We start from the raw sequence: 21941 nt of genomic DNA on the forward strand, positions 1-21941 counted from the left end.
GAGTCCCGAGAAAAGAGGGTCCAGAGAAAAGACAGTCCTTGGGAAAAGAGGACACTGCAAGAAAAACAGGAACACAGCTTCTGATGCTCTCATGGACACACCTATCACCAGGGATGGTGTAAAGAGTAGGGCTGGGACTTAAGGGTCCTAAGACTCCCCATTTCTAACAAAACTCTAGGAGATGCTAATGCTGCTGTTAAGGACTACACTTACAGCTATGGAGGGTATTGCAGAGCTAAGGCCCCCCCAAAGATGCCCACACCCCAATCTCTGCAACGTGTAAATAAGACACTTGACATGGTCAGAGGGACTTTGCACATGTGATTAAGTTAAGCATCTGGAGATTGGGAGATTATCCTGGACTATGTGAGTAGGCCCATGTGTCCTTAAAAGTGAAAGAGGGAAGGAGGAGGGTCAGAGAGGAGAGAAGACATTGTAGTACTGGCTTTGAAGGTGGAGGAAGAGGCTATGGGCTAAGGAATGCAGATAGCTTCTAGGCACTGGAAAAAAAAAAAAAAAAAAAAACAGGGAAAGAGATTCTCTACTGGAGCCTCTGGCAGGGACACAGCCCTGCTGGATCTTTATCCTAGCCTACTGAAATCAATTTGGAATTCTGACCTGCCTGCAGAACTGCAAGACCATAAATGCATGGTATTTCAAGCCACCAAGTCTATGGGAATTTGTTACAGCAGCAATAGGAAACTCATACAGAGGCTTTAAGGATGGAACTCAAAAGGGCAGACTTCCATTAAGAGACTTCTGTGTGGTACCTGCATGTTCTTATATATCCTTCTCATAGTGTCTTCCACTCTGCAGTCCTTCATGAAATGTCACCAACCTTGATGAGTTGTTAAGAATCTTATCAAAAAAGACACAGATGTTCTGAGGCAGTGTTTCCCAAAGCATGGTCCAAGGACCACTTCCATCAGAGGAGATGCAGAGTCCATTCCACACCCAGTGAATCAGAGTTTCTATGGATGGAGGCCAGTGCATCTACAGTTCTGGAAGCACTTGAGGTTACTCTGGAGTCTTCTAAATTCTGAGACCCAGTGGTCTCAGTGGCCCTGACCTCACCAGTAGTTAAATCAACTCAATTTTATTGTTTTTCTCATGTTGCTTGGCCAACCCTAGCTGTTTTCATGGGTTACATTTTTATTTTTATTTTTTATTTTTGTTGTGCTGGGGCTGGAACCCAGGGCCTTGGTGCATGCTAGGCAATCACTACCACTGAGCTGGACTTTCAGCCCCACCAGCTGCTGTCATGGGAAGATGGGGACTTGGGTGTGGGAAATGGTTACTTCTGGTTCATGGTGTACTTGGCCTTCGGCAGAACTTGTTAGCATGCCAGTGCAAATACTGCATAGAAACGAGATTGCCAGACACCTGGGATGTCTGTGCCCAGAGTAACTCCCCTAGGTATACACCTGAAGGGAGAGGCAGAGGAAGGAGGGAGAAATCCCCTCAGCTGGGGGTCAAATTGGCTTTTTTGATTTAAGACCAAAACCTAATCAGCATCCACCAAAGTTTCTTTGGAAAAGAGCATTCTGAGTCTCAATCAGCGGTTCTAGATCTAATACTGGACACAACCACTTCTAAGCTTAGGAGCACGGGACTCAACCTGATGTGTTTTACAGGTGGCACAGTGGCTTTGTTCTGGGGAAGATGTGTGGCTATTAAATGGCAGAACCGAGGCTGGAGTGTGGGAGCTGATGTCCTCTCCCTGGCCCCATCTCTGTTTTTAGGAGTTTTTGGAGAAAAGCCAAGCTCCTTCCGGGCAACAGAGGTTCTTGGCAGAGGGCAGGACTCACCGGCTTTGCGGGTGTCGGTGGACGCATTTGTCGATGCTGCGCCTCTTGCAAGGTCCAGGTTGGTGTCGTCTCGGCCTTCTCTCTCTTCAGGGATGACCATGCTCGCCTTTTCCCTGGGGGAGGAAACATTTGACACATTTTTTTGAATTGATTTCGAAATTCTAGATTTTAATCTTTTGAGAATTTTCGTATCTGATGTGATCTACGTGACTGTCACTGTAAAAGAGAGTACGAGAAATACATCGGAAGGGAACACACAGGTGCACGTGATGGGTGAAGGGAGCGGGAAGAATTTCTTGGTTGGGTGCTACTTCTTGATCCTCTAGAGTTAAAAAAAAAAATAAATAAAACCCCAGCTATTTATAAATTTTTTCTATATTCAAGTATTTTGAGACAATAAACATGCATGTAAAAAATGTTAGAGTTGATTTGAAGCTGTGTGCAAAGCTAACATGTTATTGGTACTTAAAATGAAATCATTTATATATATATATATATTTTTTTTTCAGGGTACTCATTAACTAGAGGTTAGAAAATCAATGATTAAGAAAATGAAAACACACATATGATAGCACTTTGATTTAAAAATCTCCAGGTGGGTGGCTCCCTTAAGCACCCTCAATTTTAAAGGGAAATGCAGGTTCATGCATGAACCAAATTTCTACCAGAGATGGAAACAGAAAATCAACATCTCAGTATGCTATACCTCAGCAGTAGTGTTCGACCATCACTCGGGTATCCACTGAAGGACACTGTGCAGTGCCCCTTGTGCTGGGCTAGGCCCTGGGATGCAGACACCACCGTACAGGGACCCCTAACTTCAAGGTAGCTCAGTCTCTGTCTGTGATTGCAGATCACAATTCTAACTAAGGCTTGCAACTCAAAGCTATGGCATGACACGTTCCTCAGCAGTCACCGCGAGAGTATCCTGGGTTTGCTGTACTCATTTTTCAAAACCAGTAAAGGATGCTATAATTAACTCATGAAACAGCGAGTACTGAGTGTCCCATCTGTGCCAGGTATGACAGAAGAGACAGAGTCGCTGGGCCTCTTCCCTCCAGGGGCTTGTAGCCGAGTTGAGGAAACAAACAAAGCCCTGGAAAAACCTCGCAGGACTGAGGAACTGCAGCAGAACAGGCCAGAGTAAGGCGAGGCAGAAGGGGCTTGGTCAGTACTAACCAACCTCAGCAAGGGTCGGAGCAACTGAGATTTTCTGATTAAAGGAAATGAAATCAAACGGACCAATTCTTCAGCCACTCTGGATAAATGATGTTTTAGAGCAGAATACCATTTAAAATACCACTAAAGAACAGAAATTGTAATTTTAAATTCTAGACTATTTGAAAGCATCTACAGATGCAAAGTTATTCTCAGTTCAGCATAAATAGATGGTGAGGGGGCAGACAAAGTTCTAGCTGTGCTTTCTTCCTCATTCTCCCCGCTGGACCGTCCTCACCTTGGTAATGGCTGGGGAGGCCATGCTTGCTGCTCCACCACAGCCACACGCTGGTTAGGACAAAAGGCTAATCAGGCAAGAAAATTTTTGCTCCTATAAATTTTTTTTTTCCTTGAACATTTGGAATTACCAAATTCATTGTTTTTGTTCTTTTTTTCTCCCCTCTTTATTTCTGCTTATTTTACTAGCTAAGCTACATATCACATGAGGGCCGGCATCCCCATTTCCTGATTGGTCTGTCACCTGTGGGGGGCAGACCCTGTTCCATGTCATGTGAATCTGAACCACTTGCTGGCTGTGTGACCTTAGGCAAGTCATTTAATGGCTTTGTGCCTCAATTTCTTCATCTGTAAAATGGGGCTAATGATAAAACTCACTTCAAAAGACTGCTCTGAGGACTGCATTAGACACGTAAGCTGCTCTGAACAGTGCTTGGCACAGAATAACTGCAGCATCAGTGTGGCTGTTAGGACTGCTGTATTATCCTTAGAATGTCGTAACTGCATCCCCGAAACATCCAGGGTTACGCTAAAATACCCAGAATGATTTCAAATGATTCCATGACTGTTTCCATTTGTGAGGAAAAAAAATATACCCCAGAAATGAAACCTGGACTCTGAGGAAGATAAACCTTCCTAACCAGTCTCTCAGATTCACTCATCAGGAACTTGCCCTCATTGTGAACCTTTGATTCCTTGTCCTCCCGTTCAGCATAACTATCGGAGTTAATCTGCGAGATAGACACAAAATAACTTTGGAAATTCAGCGTCCTGCTTCTGCTTAATCTAAAGTACTGAGGGCTCCTGCTTTTGCTTTGATATTTTCAGTGACATCTGAACAGCTTGCACAATATTTTAATATAGGAAGGAGGTGCTGTATTAGAAGTCTCTCTTCAAATGGGCACTTACTCAAGCCCTCCAGCTAACCTAGCTTGTGACTGTATCTTCTAACGGTAAAATTTCCAATAGTCTCACCACTTCCTTTGAAAAGCAGTGACCTCCTCAAGACTTTGCATGCTGAGGATCTTACAGTTTTCTACCCTGGGAACATTTTATTATCAATACCTAGCAGTGTGGTCTCTTTTCTCTTATCAATCTGTAATCTACTCATCTTTAACACAGCCAAACAATTCTTCCCCTGCCAGTTTGCCTGATCCATTCCCTTCTGGTTAAATAGGAGTGTTGCTTTTGTTCTTACACCACCCATGGAGGCCTTGGCAAAAGCACATTATCTTATTCTCATGTTCAATTTTCTTCTAAGTACAGAGTGGGGGAAATGCTCTTTCAGCAGAGAGACACCTCAAATGCCGTTTTCTAAACAAACACCTCTCAAATTCCCCAAGTTTTCTGGGAAGGCAAATATCTTAGGATTCTAGATAGCAGAACCATCTGACTGTTGTGTAATATGGGAGATTTCATTTATAGCAAGTAGGCAATTGCCATAGAAAAAGTTATGGTGGATCTTAAATAAAATTAGAGTAAAACCTGATGTGGAAACATTGTCCCATTGAAGTGGGGGAGTCCATGTTCCAGGTTCTGCTGGGTGAGGTCTAGGTGCGGGGGTTCACTTATATGTCACTGAGCATAAACCAGGAGTGACATGGGGTCCCCTGGACCTGACCACTACCTACTAAAAGTACCATTTGCTCAATTAGGTTCCTGATGTATCAGAGAAGAGGCCGCCACACAACTAAAGGCTGGTACAGAAAACCCACCCCCTCGGACGATGCCTGCCTGGCGGTCTAAGCTCCTCTGGCCACCGTGCCCTGCGGGGAAAGGGTTAATTCACTTGACAGGAGATGTTCAAACTGCCCACTTCCCAGACAGGCCTGTCTCCTTGGGAATGGCCTTTGGCTCATGAGTGATGACCCCTGGAATATTCTTCTTGGTAAGAGGGCTTTGAATGCCTGAGGCCTTGGGCCCATGTCCCCTTGTCCCCGTTTGATTAGACAGTTATGCTAAAAATGTGGCTCGTGGTGAATGCCTGGTTTTGCTCTGAGGTTTGGGGTCTGCGTGGCTGGGCCCCCGTGAAAACCCTGGAGGCCAAAGCTCTCTGAGTTTCTCTGTGGCCAATCTTGGCCCGTGCGTTCGCACGTGGCTGCCGGGAGGGTTAAGCACATCTCTGTGACTCTAGGGCAGGACACTTGGAAGCATAATCCTGGTTTTCCTGGATGTCACCTGCCTGTCTTTTCCCTTGCTGATTTAATCTGTATCCTTTTGCTGTAATAAACCCAACTGTGAACATCACAGTCTTTCTGAGTCACATGAATCCTTCTAGAGAACCAGTGAGTCTCAGAGCGGCTTTGGGGACCCTTGAGGGGAACACTAATGCCCTAATCTGAATATTTTAGCTCTCGGTGTTCATTTGTGATTTGGTGACAATTATTTTAATTAGAGACAATATAGGGAGAGGATGTTTTTTTAAAAAAGAGTGAAAAAATGGGTAGGAGGTACTGGCCCACATCACCAATTCTTTGATTCTAGCTCCTTAAATATCTCTTAAATCTGTCCCGTCCTCTCCATTAACCCAGTGATGCAGGCCACCTTCTCTCACCCAACAATCACATCAGCCTTCTGACTAGTTTCCACGCTGATTCATTTCTCAGTTTCACGTCAGGGAAAACCTTTACAAATTCACCTAAGTCACACTCCCACTCAGAGCACTGCAGTGCTGTCCTGGGCCCTGAAGTCCCAAACCCTCAGTGGGCCTCAGCTCGCACTCCCGGGCCCTTTGTTCAGCGTGACCGGCTTTCCACCCCATCTGCCTGGCAAATCCCACAGCTTTTTCCAGAACCAGCTTGAACACCCCTGCCTCCTGCAGCTGCTCCCGACAGGCTTCTGGCCTAGGTCGATCCCTCCATCCGCTCTCCTGCTAAATCTTTTCTTTTACCTTTGCTGTTGGCAGTGCTCTCAACCCTATTTATTATGCTCTTTATGGTCATTTAGAGTCTAGGTCTTTTGCACGGGAGGATAAACTCCAAGAAGGCATAGACTATTCCCACCCAGAACCTAGAGGCAGTGCGGCAGGATGGCTGTCCATTTTTGAAATCCTGTCTAGTGCCCTGGCAGGCTGACTGCCACTAAAAAATAATTTTTGCCCTCTTGTTGCCACTGGTACCTCGCCAGTGTCTGAGGGGTGGAAGCCTGGTGTGGACCTGCCATACTCATGCAGGCCATGGTCTCTGATGGTCTAACCTCTCTGTGGCTTGGCTCAATGATGCCTGATCCAGCCTTGGCCCTGGCTTCTGAGGCCTCTTAGAGATCATCTTCCCATACCTAACTGCAATTTCCAATGACAAGATCATTGACAAGATCCCTGGTGGAGGATCATCAGATTTCTAGAAAGCTTTCAGGGGCAAGAGGTAGCCAACCAGTTTGTAAATATCTCATAAACATTTTCCTTATGTTAAGCTGAAAAACATTTTTTACTGGGATTTGGAATGCTACAGATCTCCATTATTAAAAGCATACACATATGTTCAGATAAACAACATCTTAATTTTTTTTTCTCCCTGGAATGTTTCTACTGATGGGGATCAGAACTGGGTGGGTCATAAAAGTATTTCCCAGTAAATGGTAAAAGTAGCCACCCACCTACGGACAATGGAGATTTTACAAGGAGGGGAAAAAAAATATCACAATTCAATGGAAAAGGAGGAATCTTGTGCATAAGGTGGGGAGGAGGGAGATTTAAGAAGACATTTCTTAAAGAAGCAATGTTTTAGTAAGATTTTGGATGTTTCCTATTATAGTTTTTTAGAAGCAGAAGTTTTCTTTAACATTTTCCCAATATAGGCCCCAGCATCCCTAATCCGAAAATCTGAAATCCACAATGTTCCAAAACTGTCTAAGTGCTGACATGATAGTACAAATGAAACATCCCCCAGCTGACTTCCGTCCTGGGGTGCAGTCGAAAAGCAGGTGTGCTACAAAAGCTGTCTCAAATGACCTTCAGGCTATGTGTACAAGGTGCATTTGAAACATAAATGAACTTTGTATTTAGACTTGGATCCTATTTTAACATATCTCATTATGTATGTGCCAATATTCCAAAATCTGGGGAAAAAAAAAAAAAAGAAAAAACGAAACAAAACTTCTAGTCTGAAGCATTCCACGTAGGGAACACAACTGGTGCTCTACTAACTAAACTGCTGAAGAGCAGTGGAGATGGTGGGAGGGAAAGGGAGGAAGAAAAGGCAAGTATGCAAGAGGCACAGTCTGGGGACACCCTGGCTGGACCCCACTACCCATCCTCCCCCTCCCCTTTTGCCCAGGGCTGGTGCATCTTCCCCCACCCAAGAGGCCCCTGGCCTGTAAAAGGCCCTCGGTGTTCTCGAGACATCCATGCTGATCATTGAGGGAGTACCTTATGAGTTTTTCAAAAGCTTCCTTTTCTTTCCTCAGAGCGGTGAGATAGCGTTGCTCTTCTGTGGAACCTCCATATATGAGAAAGTAAACCCTGCAAGTCAAGACAGAACTCCTTTAGGCTGCAGGAACGCACTTTTTAATCCATGAAAGGAGCAGCAGAGCATCTGAAACCAGCAACCCAGACTGCTCAAATAATAAATGTTTGACTAAGAATCAAAGTTACCATTCATTACGTACTTAGTCAAATTCAGCAGCCTAAACCCCACCTGTCAAAGGTCTCATTACCCAAAGAGGTTTTTTTTTTTTTTTTTTAAATTCTTTCATCAAATGGGGGAACAGAGTGAAGGATAATACTGAAATCTATCTGGAGGGATAGAATAATTCTTTCCTCATAAACATAAAACAGAATTTTAGAGGCTTCTCTTTTTTTTAATTTTTTCTCTGCATCTCTGCCAAACTTAAGCTGGAGAAGAGTTATAAAAACCGGCTTATAAAAGGTCACGTTGGTGAAAAATAAACAGATGAATCTATATGACCTTTACCTTCACAATACTTTCTTGGTTTTCTTTTATTCACATATTAACAGAACAGAGCCGTCACACATTTTATATAAGTACATGGATGGAAAGGACATATGGATTCTATTAGGCATCTCAAAAAATAATTTGATATATTTTCTCGTAAAAAGGCCTGCTTTTAATATATCTTGTTTGCAGCTAAAAGCTGAATTGAGCACCTCTGCTCCTCAGTGGTTTTCTTTATCAGAGGTACTCTCCCTTTTCAGCCTTGGTTTTTCTTTTAGCCTTCATCTTCCTGGATTATGTTTCTCTGACCAACAGACAGGGAAATCAGTGGGCAAAGAGTTAAGGGGCCTTGGCTCTCCTGTGGATGTATCCTGTGGCTAAGGCCAAGTCCCTCGCCACTTCTGGGCCTTAGTTTCCCACTGACAGAGCTGGTAGCTGTACCCTGGGGTCTCTTCTGCTCCAGATAATATGCTATTCTGTGCTCAGACAAGAAAGAAATTTCTACATACACACTAGCTACAAAGTTGATCGAGAGTAAAGTATGAAAAATTTACCAGCCTGTAGTGATTTTACCAGCTTCATCTAATCTCTTTATCTCTGCATTATTTCTGATCCAGCTCCTCCATTCATCTCCACTCTGAAAGGCTGCATTAGTTAGACTGCGAGAAAGGTTTCTTTTGGCTCTGCTTTTGGTTCAGGCTGAGTTCAGGATATTAATTTTGCTGTTTATTTCCCCTCAGATAAGTGGAGAGCTAGAACACTGTATTCCTTGGGAGGCATCGTTTTCTCATGTGGTATTTCTGTAGATTTCTCATTTGATCCTTCTTGAAACTCAAGAAAACTGGGTATAGTAATCCCCCCTCCAAATGCTTTCATTTTATGCGGATGTAATTTAGAGAGTCACTTATTAAAATTTGTAAGAAAGACATTTTATAAGATTAAAATGATTCAGCCAAGTCATAGTTATAACTTCTGGTAGAACTTAGAATGCTAAAACACTATACTGCGCCCCCTACGTTGGAAACTATCACAGAAAGAACACTGTGCAGGGCAACAAGAACAGGGGGAGTCCCTTAGGTCTGATGCTCTGCTACTGCATCTGACATTCGTCCCCTGCTGCTCAGATTCATCAAAAAGCAAACTAAGGTTCCATAAGCCCAACCTGCGTGGTCACAGTGGGACGTGGGAGGTAAGCAAACGGCCAGTGTTCTCTGTGACTTGCCTCAGAGGTTTCCCGGGCCTGCTGGCCCTGTAGATTTCCAGCTGCCGGACGAAGGTGAGCTCTGCGTCGTAGAGCACCACGTACCGCGGCTCCACTTCGTGCAGCACCCTGGTCAGCGCGTACGGGTCACTGCAGCCCAGCAGTGGGTGGATGATGGTGAGCGGCTCCTTGAGGATCCCGTAGGCGGCATCCGAGGACAGATTGACATCGAAGGCTTCGTGCTTCACCTCCTCCTCGCCACTCTCGGGGCTGCTGCCCGCTTCTCGGCGGTCACCTTCCTCCGCGTCCGCGGCCTCTTCCAGTTCCTCCGACTTTCCCATCATCTGCGTCAGCGTCAACTTTCGCTTCTTCTTCTTGAGACCCCTGTCCCTGGCGGAGGCCCGGTCTTTGTTCTGGGGCTCTTTGGGTCTTTTGTGGGATTTCGCGGCTCTCTTGGAGCCGTCCTCCTTCCGGAACCTCAGCCACACCTCTTCAGCCTTGCTGTCCTTCTCGAAGGTCTTCCTGTAGAGCCTCAGCAGGAGGGCCTCGGCGCCCGCGGTCAGGTAGTCCCGCAGCTGCGCGCACGTGCGCTCGTCGCTGGCACAGATGAGCACCTGGCCTAGAAGCAGGCAAGAGCGTTACCTGGTGATGGCGCCGGTCCCTTCCCACGTGCCCCACTGCTCCCTCCAACGCAGAGGCACCTCAGCCTCCTCTAATGGAGCCACCAGTTACAAATGGTCTAAAAGGGGTCTTGGGTGCGCACTGCGTGCCTTTCCCTTCCCTCTTTGTCGGGGTTTCTTAAATCTTCTGTGTCAAGCTGAAGCCAGAGCTATTTAGAGTCTCATGGAAAGTACAGCCGCAGCCCAACAGTGGCTTTAGGGAAGCTCTTTTTAATTAATAACTTTGCAGAGGATCTTTTACGCCCGAATAAATTCCAAATGGATTATAAAGTCAAATGTTAAAAATTAACTCGAGAAGAAAAAGAAGTGGGCTGGGATTGTGGCTTAGCAGTAGAGCTCTGGCCTAGCACGTGGGAGGTGATGGGTACAATCCTCAGCCCCACATAAAAGTAAATAAATAAAATCAAGATATTGTGTCTAACTATGACTAAAAAAATTTTTTAAAAATGAAATAAATAAAAAAAAAAATAAAAAAGAAGTGACTATCCATCTCTTGATGGAGATGATGATCTAGACTTAAAAGCAGTGGAAGAGGTTGGGTGTAGCTCAGTGGTAAAGGAGTGGCAGAGGAGTTGCCTAGCCTGGCAGGCCCTGGGTTTGATCCTCAGCAGCTCAAAACAACAACCTTCCCCTAGAGACCATTGTCTTTACTTTATAAGAATAATACAGAAAGCTGTATTTAAGAAAGGTGAAGTCACAGAACTTTTAATAACTATGACGAACGTTAGTAATCTTTACTGTATAAAGAGCTAATACAAACTGTGGACATGGTCTAAATTGGCCAAGGAAATGAAGACGATTCACAGAAGAAAAAAATGCATTTCAGAAACTATGGAGCTTATCAGATATCAAAATTTAAAACATCTTCTTCAATCAAATTAATAAAACTGATAGATGTATATAAACTATATGTACAGATACGTGAGTACTCATGACAAACAGCTAGGTTAAAAAGAGATAAGCTCTTAGGTTGCTAAAAGAAATGAGAACTTGATAGAAATTGGTGCGATAATATGTCTAAAGAACTTTAAAAATGTTAATTCCATTTGACCCATTAATTCTCTATCCAAAAATTATTCACTATGCTAATGACTTTAATAGTGTGGAATAAAAAACTCTTGAAAGGAAACCTGGAAAGAAACACACCAATGTTAACATCAGCTGCTAGAGGCAATTTCTCCTTCTCCCTTTCTTTATCTTTTTCATTTTTCTGCAGTGAGCACCTATGACCCTGGGTCATAAATCATGGCATGGGATATTATTATCAGTGTATTGACTAACACAAGGATTGGGTGCTCCTTGGTTGCTTTGTAGGAGTTCAGAGACTCAATAGATACTTTTCTTTTTGATCTGGTCTTATTTTTAAATTTATAGTTCATGTTTGGTCTATTGTGCCAATCTACTAGAATACCCATGTTTGAAGACAGCAGGCCTAAAATTTGTATTTTTTTCTAGGGTTAGCCCAATGTCACTCCACAGGAGTTAAGCCTCTTTTGCTGAGTTATAACACAAACCCATTGGCTTATTCCTTAGGGATTCCAGATTGAAGGCCTGGTGAATATATATGCAGAGATTAGCTGAATCTTTAAATAGAAGTCCTGATAACCCAATCAGTGAAAAACCTGCTTCATGAATGCACAATGATTTAACCTGGAGAAAAATCACATCAAAGGAATAGAACGGAGACTGCTGTAGGATCTGCATTCTACTGGAATTTATTCAGCTACAGTTTATAAACAAAATAGTTAAAGAGCTTGTCAAATTAAGGCTCATTTGAAAGCCTCTGAAAGCAAATGTCATCATGTCCTTTATTCCTACCTGGGCCACCAAGGGCTTCGCTCTCCTTATTTTCGGCCTCAATTTCTTTCAGTACTTCAGTCAGTGCCTCCCACTTGGGGTTCTTTTCTAGGACCAGTTCCTTTTTTGATTCTGCATAGACATAAAAGATAACCTCATTCTACGTGATATTATCTACTCCTCAGGTATTCCGAAGGCTTTTAGTTCACCAGCACCATCTCATAAGCTTACACCAGCACCCTTCCAGTTATCAATTGATGGAATGATGCTAGATAGAACCTGCTTTCCTAAAAAAGGCCTACTTAAGGTCTAAATGACAGATACTTCAAACCGGCACTAACATAGGTGGTATGAAGCCTTAACAGAAAGTTACATGCATGGTGCTAAAGGGAGATGGTTCTATGTTAGCTGACTACTGTGATGCTTTGTACGGGGAACTGGTAGAGAGTGATAGTATTATTTCCAAAATCCCCCCAATTTTTATAATCCTGAACTTGGAGAAAAGAAGACAACAATCAAACATTTATTTCTACAATACTCAAACACAGTATTAATTAAATCTTGAGTCAGACCTTTAAACTAGACAGAAAGTAAGTATTAATTCTATCCATCCCTTTAAGAAAACTAGTGATATGTGACACTATATTTAGATGTTAGAATCAAATCCGCAGATTCCTCCTTCTAGTCTATTTACATTCTTTAAAAGTTAAAAGGGGGCAGGCATGGTGGGGCACACCTGTAATCCCAGTAACTGGGGAGGCTGAGGCAAGAGGATTGAAAGTTTCAGGGCAGCCTCAGCAATTCAGCAAGACCCTGTCTCAAAATAAAAAGTAAAAGGGGATGGGATGTAGTTCAGAGGTAAGGCACCCCTGGGTTCAATCCCCACTACCAAAAAGAAAAAAAAAGTTACACAAGACTTTAAGTGCTAAGATAGTAGTTACTTTGGAGTTTTATTAAAAAAATCAATTTATAGTTTTTACATAGCAGTAAGAATACTCTTGATTGGTACTGGATCATTGTTATTTGGAATCCTTTGGCAATCTGAGATTTGTCATGCTCAATACCTTCAATTTATGAACAAATAACATGCACATATGTATTTAACATGTTGCTGAAGAATGTAATTTACATTTTTAACTTGGTGTTTCCATGCCAAATACTTAAATAAAAGAAACACTTAATGACTTAAGTACCTTGCCCTTCTTTCATCTCCGTTTTTTCAGGCATTTTGCCTTTTTTACTCATTTTGGCATCTGGAACATGATAAACCCTTGCTCGAGCATTTACAAACATTGAGGTGCTGGAGTCAAGAAACAGCCAACCTAGTGCAAAAAGTTAAAAAAAAAAAAAAAAAGGTTTCAATTCATGGTTCATTTAAAATAGTCTCTTGACGGTCACATGACCATACCCAGTTGGCCGCCATCTTCTTTCCCTCCCTACCAGGACCTTCCTCATAGTTATGGCCGCTACCACTGTTTGGCTAGACTAGTGATTTTTGAAGTATGGTCCATGGACTCCTGGGTGTTCCCAAGATGTTTTTAGGCAGTCTGCAATGCCCAAACTCTTCTCAAAATAATACAAAGACATTATTTGGCTTTTTTTTTTAATCACTGTGTTGATATTTCCAATAAAGGTATAAAAGTCCTGTGGTGGACCACATTATTGATGCATTTGTGTAAACCAAGGCAGCGGAAGGAAAGTGTACTAGCAGTAAATGCATTCTTTACTGACTTAATGTTTAAAGGTTATGACTTAAGAATGATTCTGAAGGAGTACAAATTATTAATTGTATTAAATCTTGACCCTTTGTGCCGAGGGTCCTGGTAATGGGGGAAGGGTGTAGCTGGCAGGAAAATAAGATGGCAGCCAGTTGTGTGTATGTGTTATTTCCTGCAAATCTCTTCTTTTCAGTCCTCAATACTAGCTGACGAAATCCACCCCTTGCTGTCTCTTTGGGGAAAATGAATTTTAAATGCCTAACAACTAAACTTCCAGAACACAACCTATTTCTAAGTTGGAGACTGCCTGTACTATACGTGGTCTTTTCTAGAAATAAAATTGCCTGGAATGGATATGAATATTTATTATTACACAGAACAGAAGTTATGTAGGCGGAAACATTAGCTATCAATAAAACCTACATCCTTGTGCAGTGAACATAAAATGTAATTTGAGATCTTAGTATATAACATGTAGTTGAATATACCATGTCCCATATCTGGCCCCCCCAAATCTAACACTTCATTCAAGTCAACTCCTAGAATAATATTAATAGTGTTATATCACACCTGAATTCTGACCAAAAGCCTTCTCCGTTGCTCTCAGAGATTCCAGAAGGTTAAGAAATGTGACACAGTCGTACTGAGAGAGATACTGTAGCAAAGTTCTCAGTATCTTTAAATCCTGAACCAAGGATTTGGTCTTGGCTCCAAGCTGGTGCCACAAGGGGTCCAGATAATGGCGGATTGTCTAAAACAAGAATAAAACTGAGTATTGCTAAATATATTCAATACAGCTTTCTAACACAAACTGTACCTTCAATGAGGATTGCTCCTTGTTCCCTAAAAATGGTTAAAACAGTAAACTTTCACGTGATATATACTTTACTACAATTAGGAACCCAAAACATTATTCCCCAAGGAAGTGACTAGAAAATTTCAGTTCATAAAATTCTAATAATAAATCTAATTTTTCAAATACAAAGCCGAGTATCTTTTGCTATAATTTTTATGATCAGATAGTAGTCAACCTATTATTATGTTTATCTATATTACTGTCAAGGAGGGAAAAAGCCTGATAAATATCAGAAAATCAGTATCCGTTTTAATGAACAGAAGCAGTGTCATTGCACAGCATCTCATCTAACAAATTGAATACTGAGCAGATAGTTATTTGGAAGACCATGTAATCTACTGGCCGAACCAGGACTCTGATAAAAATGAAATGAGTTACTATTAATAATTACTCCAGGACCACAGGAAGATGCCAAGACTGTCCTAGACAAGTTGGGACATTGAACTAACGACATGCCTCTTTTGTAAAAAGATCTACAAAAGGTTAATTTTTTTTTTTAAACAAGATACAATGTCTATGTTTAAATGTGACTACTAAAAGAACATCTAAAACAATGCTTTGGCTTTTATTAGCCAGTGGATGATAAACAGATATACAGTGTAAAATATATAGGCTATTTTTATTTTTCTAGTGTTTAATGTCATATATAGTCTATATGTGTATAAATAATATATATGATATATGCCATTTATATCATATATACAAATTATCAGCACTCATTAAATTATAACACACTTTAGGATGGAGAAACAGAATACATGAAATTAGTTTTATGTGTTAATATTTCACAATAAAAGTGATTCTCTGAAAGAATCAGAGAAATGAGAAGTTAAACTTGTTCTTTTTGATAATCATCAGTAACACAGAAATTGATTCAGAGCTTAAAAAAGGCATTAACATCTTCTACCAAAGTATAACAAAAAGTTGCTTGGAAATTTTAAAAGCCAGCATTTTCTGGATCTATAATTCATTATAGTATTAGACATTTATATACCAGTATTAAAATTAACATATGGTGAAAAAAAACTCCCCGAGCTAATGTCATACCATTTTCTCAATTTGGAATGTAATTTTAAGACACAGGTGGTTTCACATTTATCATCCAAGTTATTTTTTTATTCCAAAAAAAGGGAGGATAAATTCATGCATAATTACGAAGCATTCTTATGTAAAACTCTTCTACCTGTAGATATCCAAATGTTGCCATTTCAGAGCAAAGTTATTTATACGCCTCTTGACTATAGTTAAAATAAGAGATGACTACTTACAAAAGAGCTGCAAAATTGAGTTATGCTCACATGCTGAGCCGCCCTATTTTACTACAAAGATTTTGCGATAAACCAAAGCAGGTATACCTTAAATCATTTCCAGTTGAATTGTAAGATAACAGCAAATTTCTATTAAGAACACTGCAAATATTAAAAGAACTTGCATTCTTTAAAATGACAACAAATCATACTTAAAGCAGAAAAGAAAAAAAGAGCACCTTGTCGAAAGGTTTCCCAATAGCGTTTTCTAAAGATAAATCTTCCACTTCAAGAGTTGGGTTGTGGCTCTTCAGCTCCTTGAGACATGCATTCAAGATGTCCAGGATGGCCGTCTGGATGGCGAGCATGGCAGGTGTCATGGAAACATGGATCTCCACCACCTCAGGCTTGTGCTGCTCTAAGAACGAGTGGACGGACACGTGGAACCTGAAGAGACAAATAGTTTCTGGAGTTTCAACAGAGCTATGTTTTCCTGGTTCCAGTTTTTAATACTGTAATAGTTTTTGCGAATGAAATTATGGAATGAACAAAATGGAAAGCAAAATGGTAATGTTTTTAAGACGACTTTGGACCTCCATCAATAGAAGTAAATCAAATAAGGCAGGGTCAGCAGACTCCGGTCTGGGCCAAGTTCAAGGCCTGTTTTCATTAGGCTTATGAAACACAGTCCACCCACTGTTTCCCATTGTCTTCGGCTACTTTTGATTTTTCAACAACAGAGCTGAGTTATTGTGACAGGCCATATAGCCTGAAAAACCCAAAATATCTACTCTCTGGTCGTTTATAGGAAAAGTTTGCTGACTTCTGAAATAAGGTACAATTAAAAAAGGAAAAGTATTACAACTACTACTCTTTTTTTGTGTGTGTGTGTGTGTGTGTGTGGTGCTGGGGATCTTAGTGCATGCAAAGCAAGCACTCAACTAACTGAGCTTTGTCCCCAGCCCCAACTACTACTCTTAACATACTGTATAAACAAAATACTTGCTAGCAAAGGTTGCAAAACTGAAAATTGAAACTTTGTTTTCCCTGGAAATTTACATAAATTCTTCAAAATCTTTCTGCATCAGTTCCCCAGTGAGTAATCCTCAAACCCGAAGTGGCTGAACTGGCCAATAAAATCTGCAGTTCAGTAAAAGGTGTTGTCTGTGGGCCTCTAACTGCGGCAGGGCTTCACTAAATGTTTGAGAAGGAGTAAAGTAGCTGTCCTTGAGTGGATCTGAGTAACTACCGGAAAAAGAACTCTCAAATCTCTTTCTACTTTCCAAAGATTCACAAATGGGGTGACCACACATACTTATATCTGGATGCATTTGGTAGGAACACGATAGGGCATCTATCTACCTAGTACAACTCGTCACTCTGACATCGTATTATATTGGTGTTCTATTTTTAAGGTGCAATTAAATTACAGCAGACCCTGTTACAAAAATGTATTACACATGATTTACCTTGGCCATAGGTGGAGCTTCTTCACAAAAAGATTTCTCATCACTCTTTCCACGTGACAGAAACCAGTATCAAAGGCCACGGCGTTGTCTGTGAAAGCTTTGATGAAACCACGTTTGTTTTTTTGGCGAAAGAGACGCAGGATGAATGCTTCCTGGCAAGACTCGATTATCCTGTGGGCTCTGTACACCAAGATGCCTGAGGGGGGAGGGACAGTTTAAGCTACAGAACAGACGTGCAGTTTTCACACACACACTGCTGCTCACTCACACATTCCTTCTACCTTTTCTGGAATGCCTACTTGACAAGGGGCAGGCCCTGTTCTGGGCTGGGGATAGAGCCACGAGCAAAAGAGATGTGAGCCCCCACCCCTGTGGAACGTGGGGTACACAATATAAGTAAATAAAAATAGTTAGCACGTTTCAAGTGGTAAGGAGAAAGAATGAATGGGAAGAGAGGGAGAATGAGGCCTGGCAGTGGTGGTTTGGGATTTTTAGACAGGGTGGCTTCACCAAAGTGATGCTTTAATAGATGTGGGATGGAGACCGGGAAGAGTACCTCCAGAGTCATCTGGGCCAAGAATGGTCCCAGCTAAGGGAACAATAAGCCTCAAGGCCCTGGAATAGGGTTGCTGGCCTGCTGAAGGAAGCAGGTGGGCAGTGAATTCTTTTTGTATATGAACCCAGTGGGGACAAAATAGTTTAAGTTTGGAAGTTCAGGCAACGCCTGCATCGCCTATGAGACTGAATCAATTTTCAGAATCAGAGTATCTTCAGTTTGAGTCTATTTAAACTAGTCTATTTAGAATAAGAACCTTTAATGAATACACTTAATACACGTTTTCTCATTTATAAAATGAGACTGTTGGGCCAGAAGTTCTTTCTTAGACACATGCCATTTTTCCTGCAATGTGATTAGTGATGACAGGGAGAGACACAAGATGATATGAGGGTAAACAGATGTCATTTTCTGGATCAAAAACTCAGTTACTCTACGATGATTCTCAGAATATCAGGCCTAAATCAAGCTGGTAACCACATATACACAGACAGCTGGAGAGATTAAATAAAGTCCTATGTAAGCGCATTTATGTCTATATACACGTGCTACACACGCACACACATGTACATACATTTGCCATACATATACGTGTGTATTTTCAGTACCAGTTTTATCACTCACAGGGTTTGAAAAATGATACTAATGATGAGTTAGGAGCTCTTGTCATAGTTCAATAAACTCAAATCTTAGTCTGCTATTTTGTCGTTTAAATATTGGATCTAGCAGGGTGCAGTGGTGCACACCTGTAATCCCAGTGGCTCGGGAGGCTAAGGCAGGAGGATTGCAAATTCAAAGTCAGCCTCAGCAATTTAGCAAGACCCTGTCTCAAAGCAAATAATTAAAAGGGCTGGGGATGTCGTTCAGTGGTTAAGTGCCCCTGGATTCAACCTCTATTAGATCTATGTGGATGGAACTAAAATTTACTCTAATCAAATTATGTTTCCAATGTGATAAAAATTAACTTATAAATCTATGGATAAAATATTTTCTAATAACCTCCAATACATATTCATACTACTTTACTACCCAGAAAATATTCTGTACTGAGTAGGCTGGTTTTAACAAGAACTCTCTCTATGTATAAGCAACTTTTTATTAGCCTGGTTAAAATATTACATAAAGTTAATAATAATAAAAACGGACTTCTAAAGGAAAGGTAAACCTCAGTTTTAGAATATGTATTAGATGGGTCTTTCCCAAGGACTCTATAAATGGGCCACAGTCTAGTTAGCTTGGGTTGAAATATTATACAAGTTAAAGATAACAAAAATGTACTACTGAAGAAAAAGTGAACCTCAATTTTAAAAAATATGGTGTGCAGAAGGGTTGTCATTCTTCCAGAACCCAGAAGGAAGGAAAATCCATTTTGCATCTCAGGCACTCGTGCCTCAATGGGAGGCCCTACTGCATTCCTGATTTACAGGTAAAAAAGACCAAGGCACAGAGAAGTTAAGGAACCTGCCTAGGGACACAGAGCTGGTGCACAATGAAGGTGAGCTCACGGACCGCCACATTTGAACTTAAGTTCACCATACTGCTTGCTCGCCTTCATAGCTTCAGCACCTTTCTGCAAAACCCAGGAATCCTTAATAAGTGAAATGTTTGTTGAATGAATATAAAACTGAATTCCAGCACTGGGTTTACAAAAAAACTCTAACATGGAACTTTCTTAAAAAAAAAAAAAATTCTGGGAAGGATGTTCTGAATTCTCTCTGGAGACAGCAGGATCAGTTTTAGCAATAAACGATGCATTGTCCTGTCTTACATTCTTTGGAAAGTACAATCTGGGTAGATCATTGTAAAGTTCTCTCTCTATTTAGGAGTTCTAGTTGTCAGGGAGACCTGGGAAAGAATGGCTGTGATAATAGGTGGAAGCAGAGAAAAGGGTTGGAGCTGGGGGCGGGGGTGTCAGTACTTTTCAGGGGGTCACACGCTCCAGGGAATGCCCTTGAAGTCTGTAGAAGTTTTGATGAGATTCTTGCAGGGATCCTGGGGGAGAATCCCAAGGGAAGAGGAACTGGAAAGAATTCATTTCTGGCATTAATTTGCATTCCACTCAGCCAGGCAAGCGCAGTCCCACCTTCATTACTGGTTGAGACTTGATGAGAAAGGGGAGGCAATCTGGCACTTTTAATTAGGAACCACCTACAAGCTGGACCTGAGGGTGGCCTGGATTCCAACAGCTTTCTGCCTAACTAGCTGAGGCGGAACAGAGTAATACTGACATCTAGTGGCAGTTTCTATGTGTTTTTCATTCTGTCAATTAAAAAAATAAATAAATAAAACCAAGCTCAGGATAAAGTAGCCAACAGTAAGAAACTTCATGACACAGGAAGATTTCTGGTGCAAAAAAGCCATTTTTTAAGGCTATCATTTATTAAGAGTTTACTGTGTACCGGGCACTATGCTGAGCATTTTATTTTATCTCATTTGATCCTTATAATTCTAAGAGGCACTATTTTCTTGATTTAGGCAGGAGGACTGAAAGTTCAAAAGCCGGCCTCAGCGACTTAGCAAGGCCCTTAGCACCTTAGCAAGATCCTGTCTCAAAAGAAGACATAAAAGGGGCTGGGGTTGTGGGGCTCAAGTGATTAAGTGACCCTGGGTTCATCTCTGGTACAAATAAATAAATAAATAAAACCAAACAAACAAGCAAAAAAAAAAAAAAAAGAAATGAGAAAACTAAGGTTCTAACAATTAAAGAACTTGTTTGTAAGCAACATATTAGCATTCAAAGTCAGGTGAGTCTGGCTGCAAGGCCCATGCCACTGTTTATAACAACTGTAAATGTTATAAAAGAGTACAAAACTTTTCCTTAACCAGTTCACCCTGAACCATATAAACCATACAGTTAATTCATTACACATTTCTTGATGCTCTTCTAGTTCAGGGCAGTATGATAGACACAGCAGGGAGAATGCTTATGAATGTCCAAGTTCTCTGCCTTCCTGAAGTTTATTAAATATCACTGCCTTCTGACCATCATGCATCTAACAACTGTGTTTAGTATCTGCCATGCACCAGTCACATGCATGGGATGAACAAGGTCTTCCTGGTGCTTAAAAAGCTTATCTCCCAAGCATGGCAGACTAATAAACAGGAAGATGTAAAGTAGTGTTCTGGTGCTATGATGGAAGAGAAGCACAGGGTAAACTGAGAAGCAAAGTCCCTAAATTAGCTATATGATATGAATTCCTACATGTATAAATTCTTTTCTGTACATTCTGGTCAAAATAAAAACATTGCTCTAAAATTAATTAAGCAAATAATTGGCCTAATTTAATATCATAGAAATAATTACTCTTAAGAAAAAACAGCATTAATGGAACTATTCAAAGATTATTTACAAGCTTGGGGTGGTGGCACATGCCTGTAATCCCAGAGGCTTGGGAGGCTGAGGCAGGAGGATCTCGAGTTCAAAGCCAACCTCAGCAAAAGCAGGGTGCTAAGCAACTCAGTGACACCCTGTCTCTAAATAAAATACAAAAATAGGGCTGGGGATGTGGCTCAGTGGTTGAGTGCCCCTGGGTTCAATCCTTGGTACCAAAAAAAAAAAAAAAAATTTACAAACATTTCAAAATCTGGTTAAGTTGTAAAAGCAAAAGCCAGTTGACTACAAGTATTTATTGAACATAAAAGGCAAAGTCAAGCTTTATACATATAGTCATGCACCACTTAATAATGTTTCCATCAATGATGGACCATGTATACAATGTTAGTTCCATAAGATTGTGATGGAGCTGAAAAAGTCCTATGAAAAAGTCCTATACAATGTTAGTTCCATAAAATTGTGATGGAGCTGAAAAAGTCCTTTGCCCCCCATGAGCTGCTGTCAGGTCATAACACAACCATTGCTCATTTGTCTGTGGTGAGGTTAGTTAAGAAGGATCTAGAGCTACTATGCTGCTCACAAGAAGGATCTAGTGTACAGTTGGGCAGAGCAGACAGACAAAGATAAAAAAGTACACATGGATGCAGACATAAAGAGATTTCAGATTCTTACCAGTTATTAAATCTGAAGGTATTCTGTCAGTTAAGAAATCAACCACCAGTATTCGACTTGTTGCAAATATGACACCGCCTCTTGTGTAGACCTCATAGCGATTGTTACTTGCGATTTCATTTGTCACTCGGCAAGGGAGGTGTTCAACTCCTTCTATCTTCAGCTGACTGATAAAATACTCCTAAATCAAATCAAACTCATTAGTAGGCTATTTAACAAAGTTTTTTTTTTTTTGTACTGGGGACTGAACCCTTGG

At 41.2% G+C, this 21941-nt stretch overlaps 1 protein-coding gene across 1 annotated transcript in view; it reads right to left on the minus strand.

Annotated features, from left to right (window-relative positions):
• The window catches only part of Ercc4 (ERCC excision repair 4, endonuclease catalytic subunit), a 28310-nt gene that overhangs the window by 4815 nt on the left and 1554 nt on the right, over positions 1-21941 (minus strand). The window contains exons 2-10 of the mRNA XM_005323682.5: positions 21686-21866; positions 17124-17319; positions 15894-16101; positions 14122-14302; positions 13027-13155; positions 11855-11965; positions 9378-9975; positions 7630-7722; positions 1809-1921 (exon numbers count right to left, since the gene is read on the minus strand). Coding sequence (XP_005323739.1) covers positions 1809-1921; positions 7630-7722; positions 9378-9975; positions 11855-11965; positions 13027-13155; positions 14122-14302; positions 15894-16101; positions 17124-17319; positions 21686-21866 — 1810 coding nt within the window. The remainder of the gene's footprint in view (positions 1-1808; positions 1922-7629; positions 7723-9377; positions 9976-11854; positions 11966-13026; positions 13156-14121; positions 14303-15893; positions 16102-17123; positions 17320-21685; positions 21867-21941) is intronic.

The sequence above is a fragment of the Ictidomys tridecemlineatus genome, chromosome 10 (genome assembly GCF_052094955.1).
Source record: "Ictidomys tridecemlineatus isolate mIctTri1 chromosome 10, mIctTri1.hap1, whole genome shotgun sequence".
Taxonomy (NCBI): Eukaryota; Metazoa; Chordata; class Mammalia; order Rodentia; family Sciuridae; genus Ictidomys; species Ictidomys tridecemlineatus.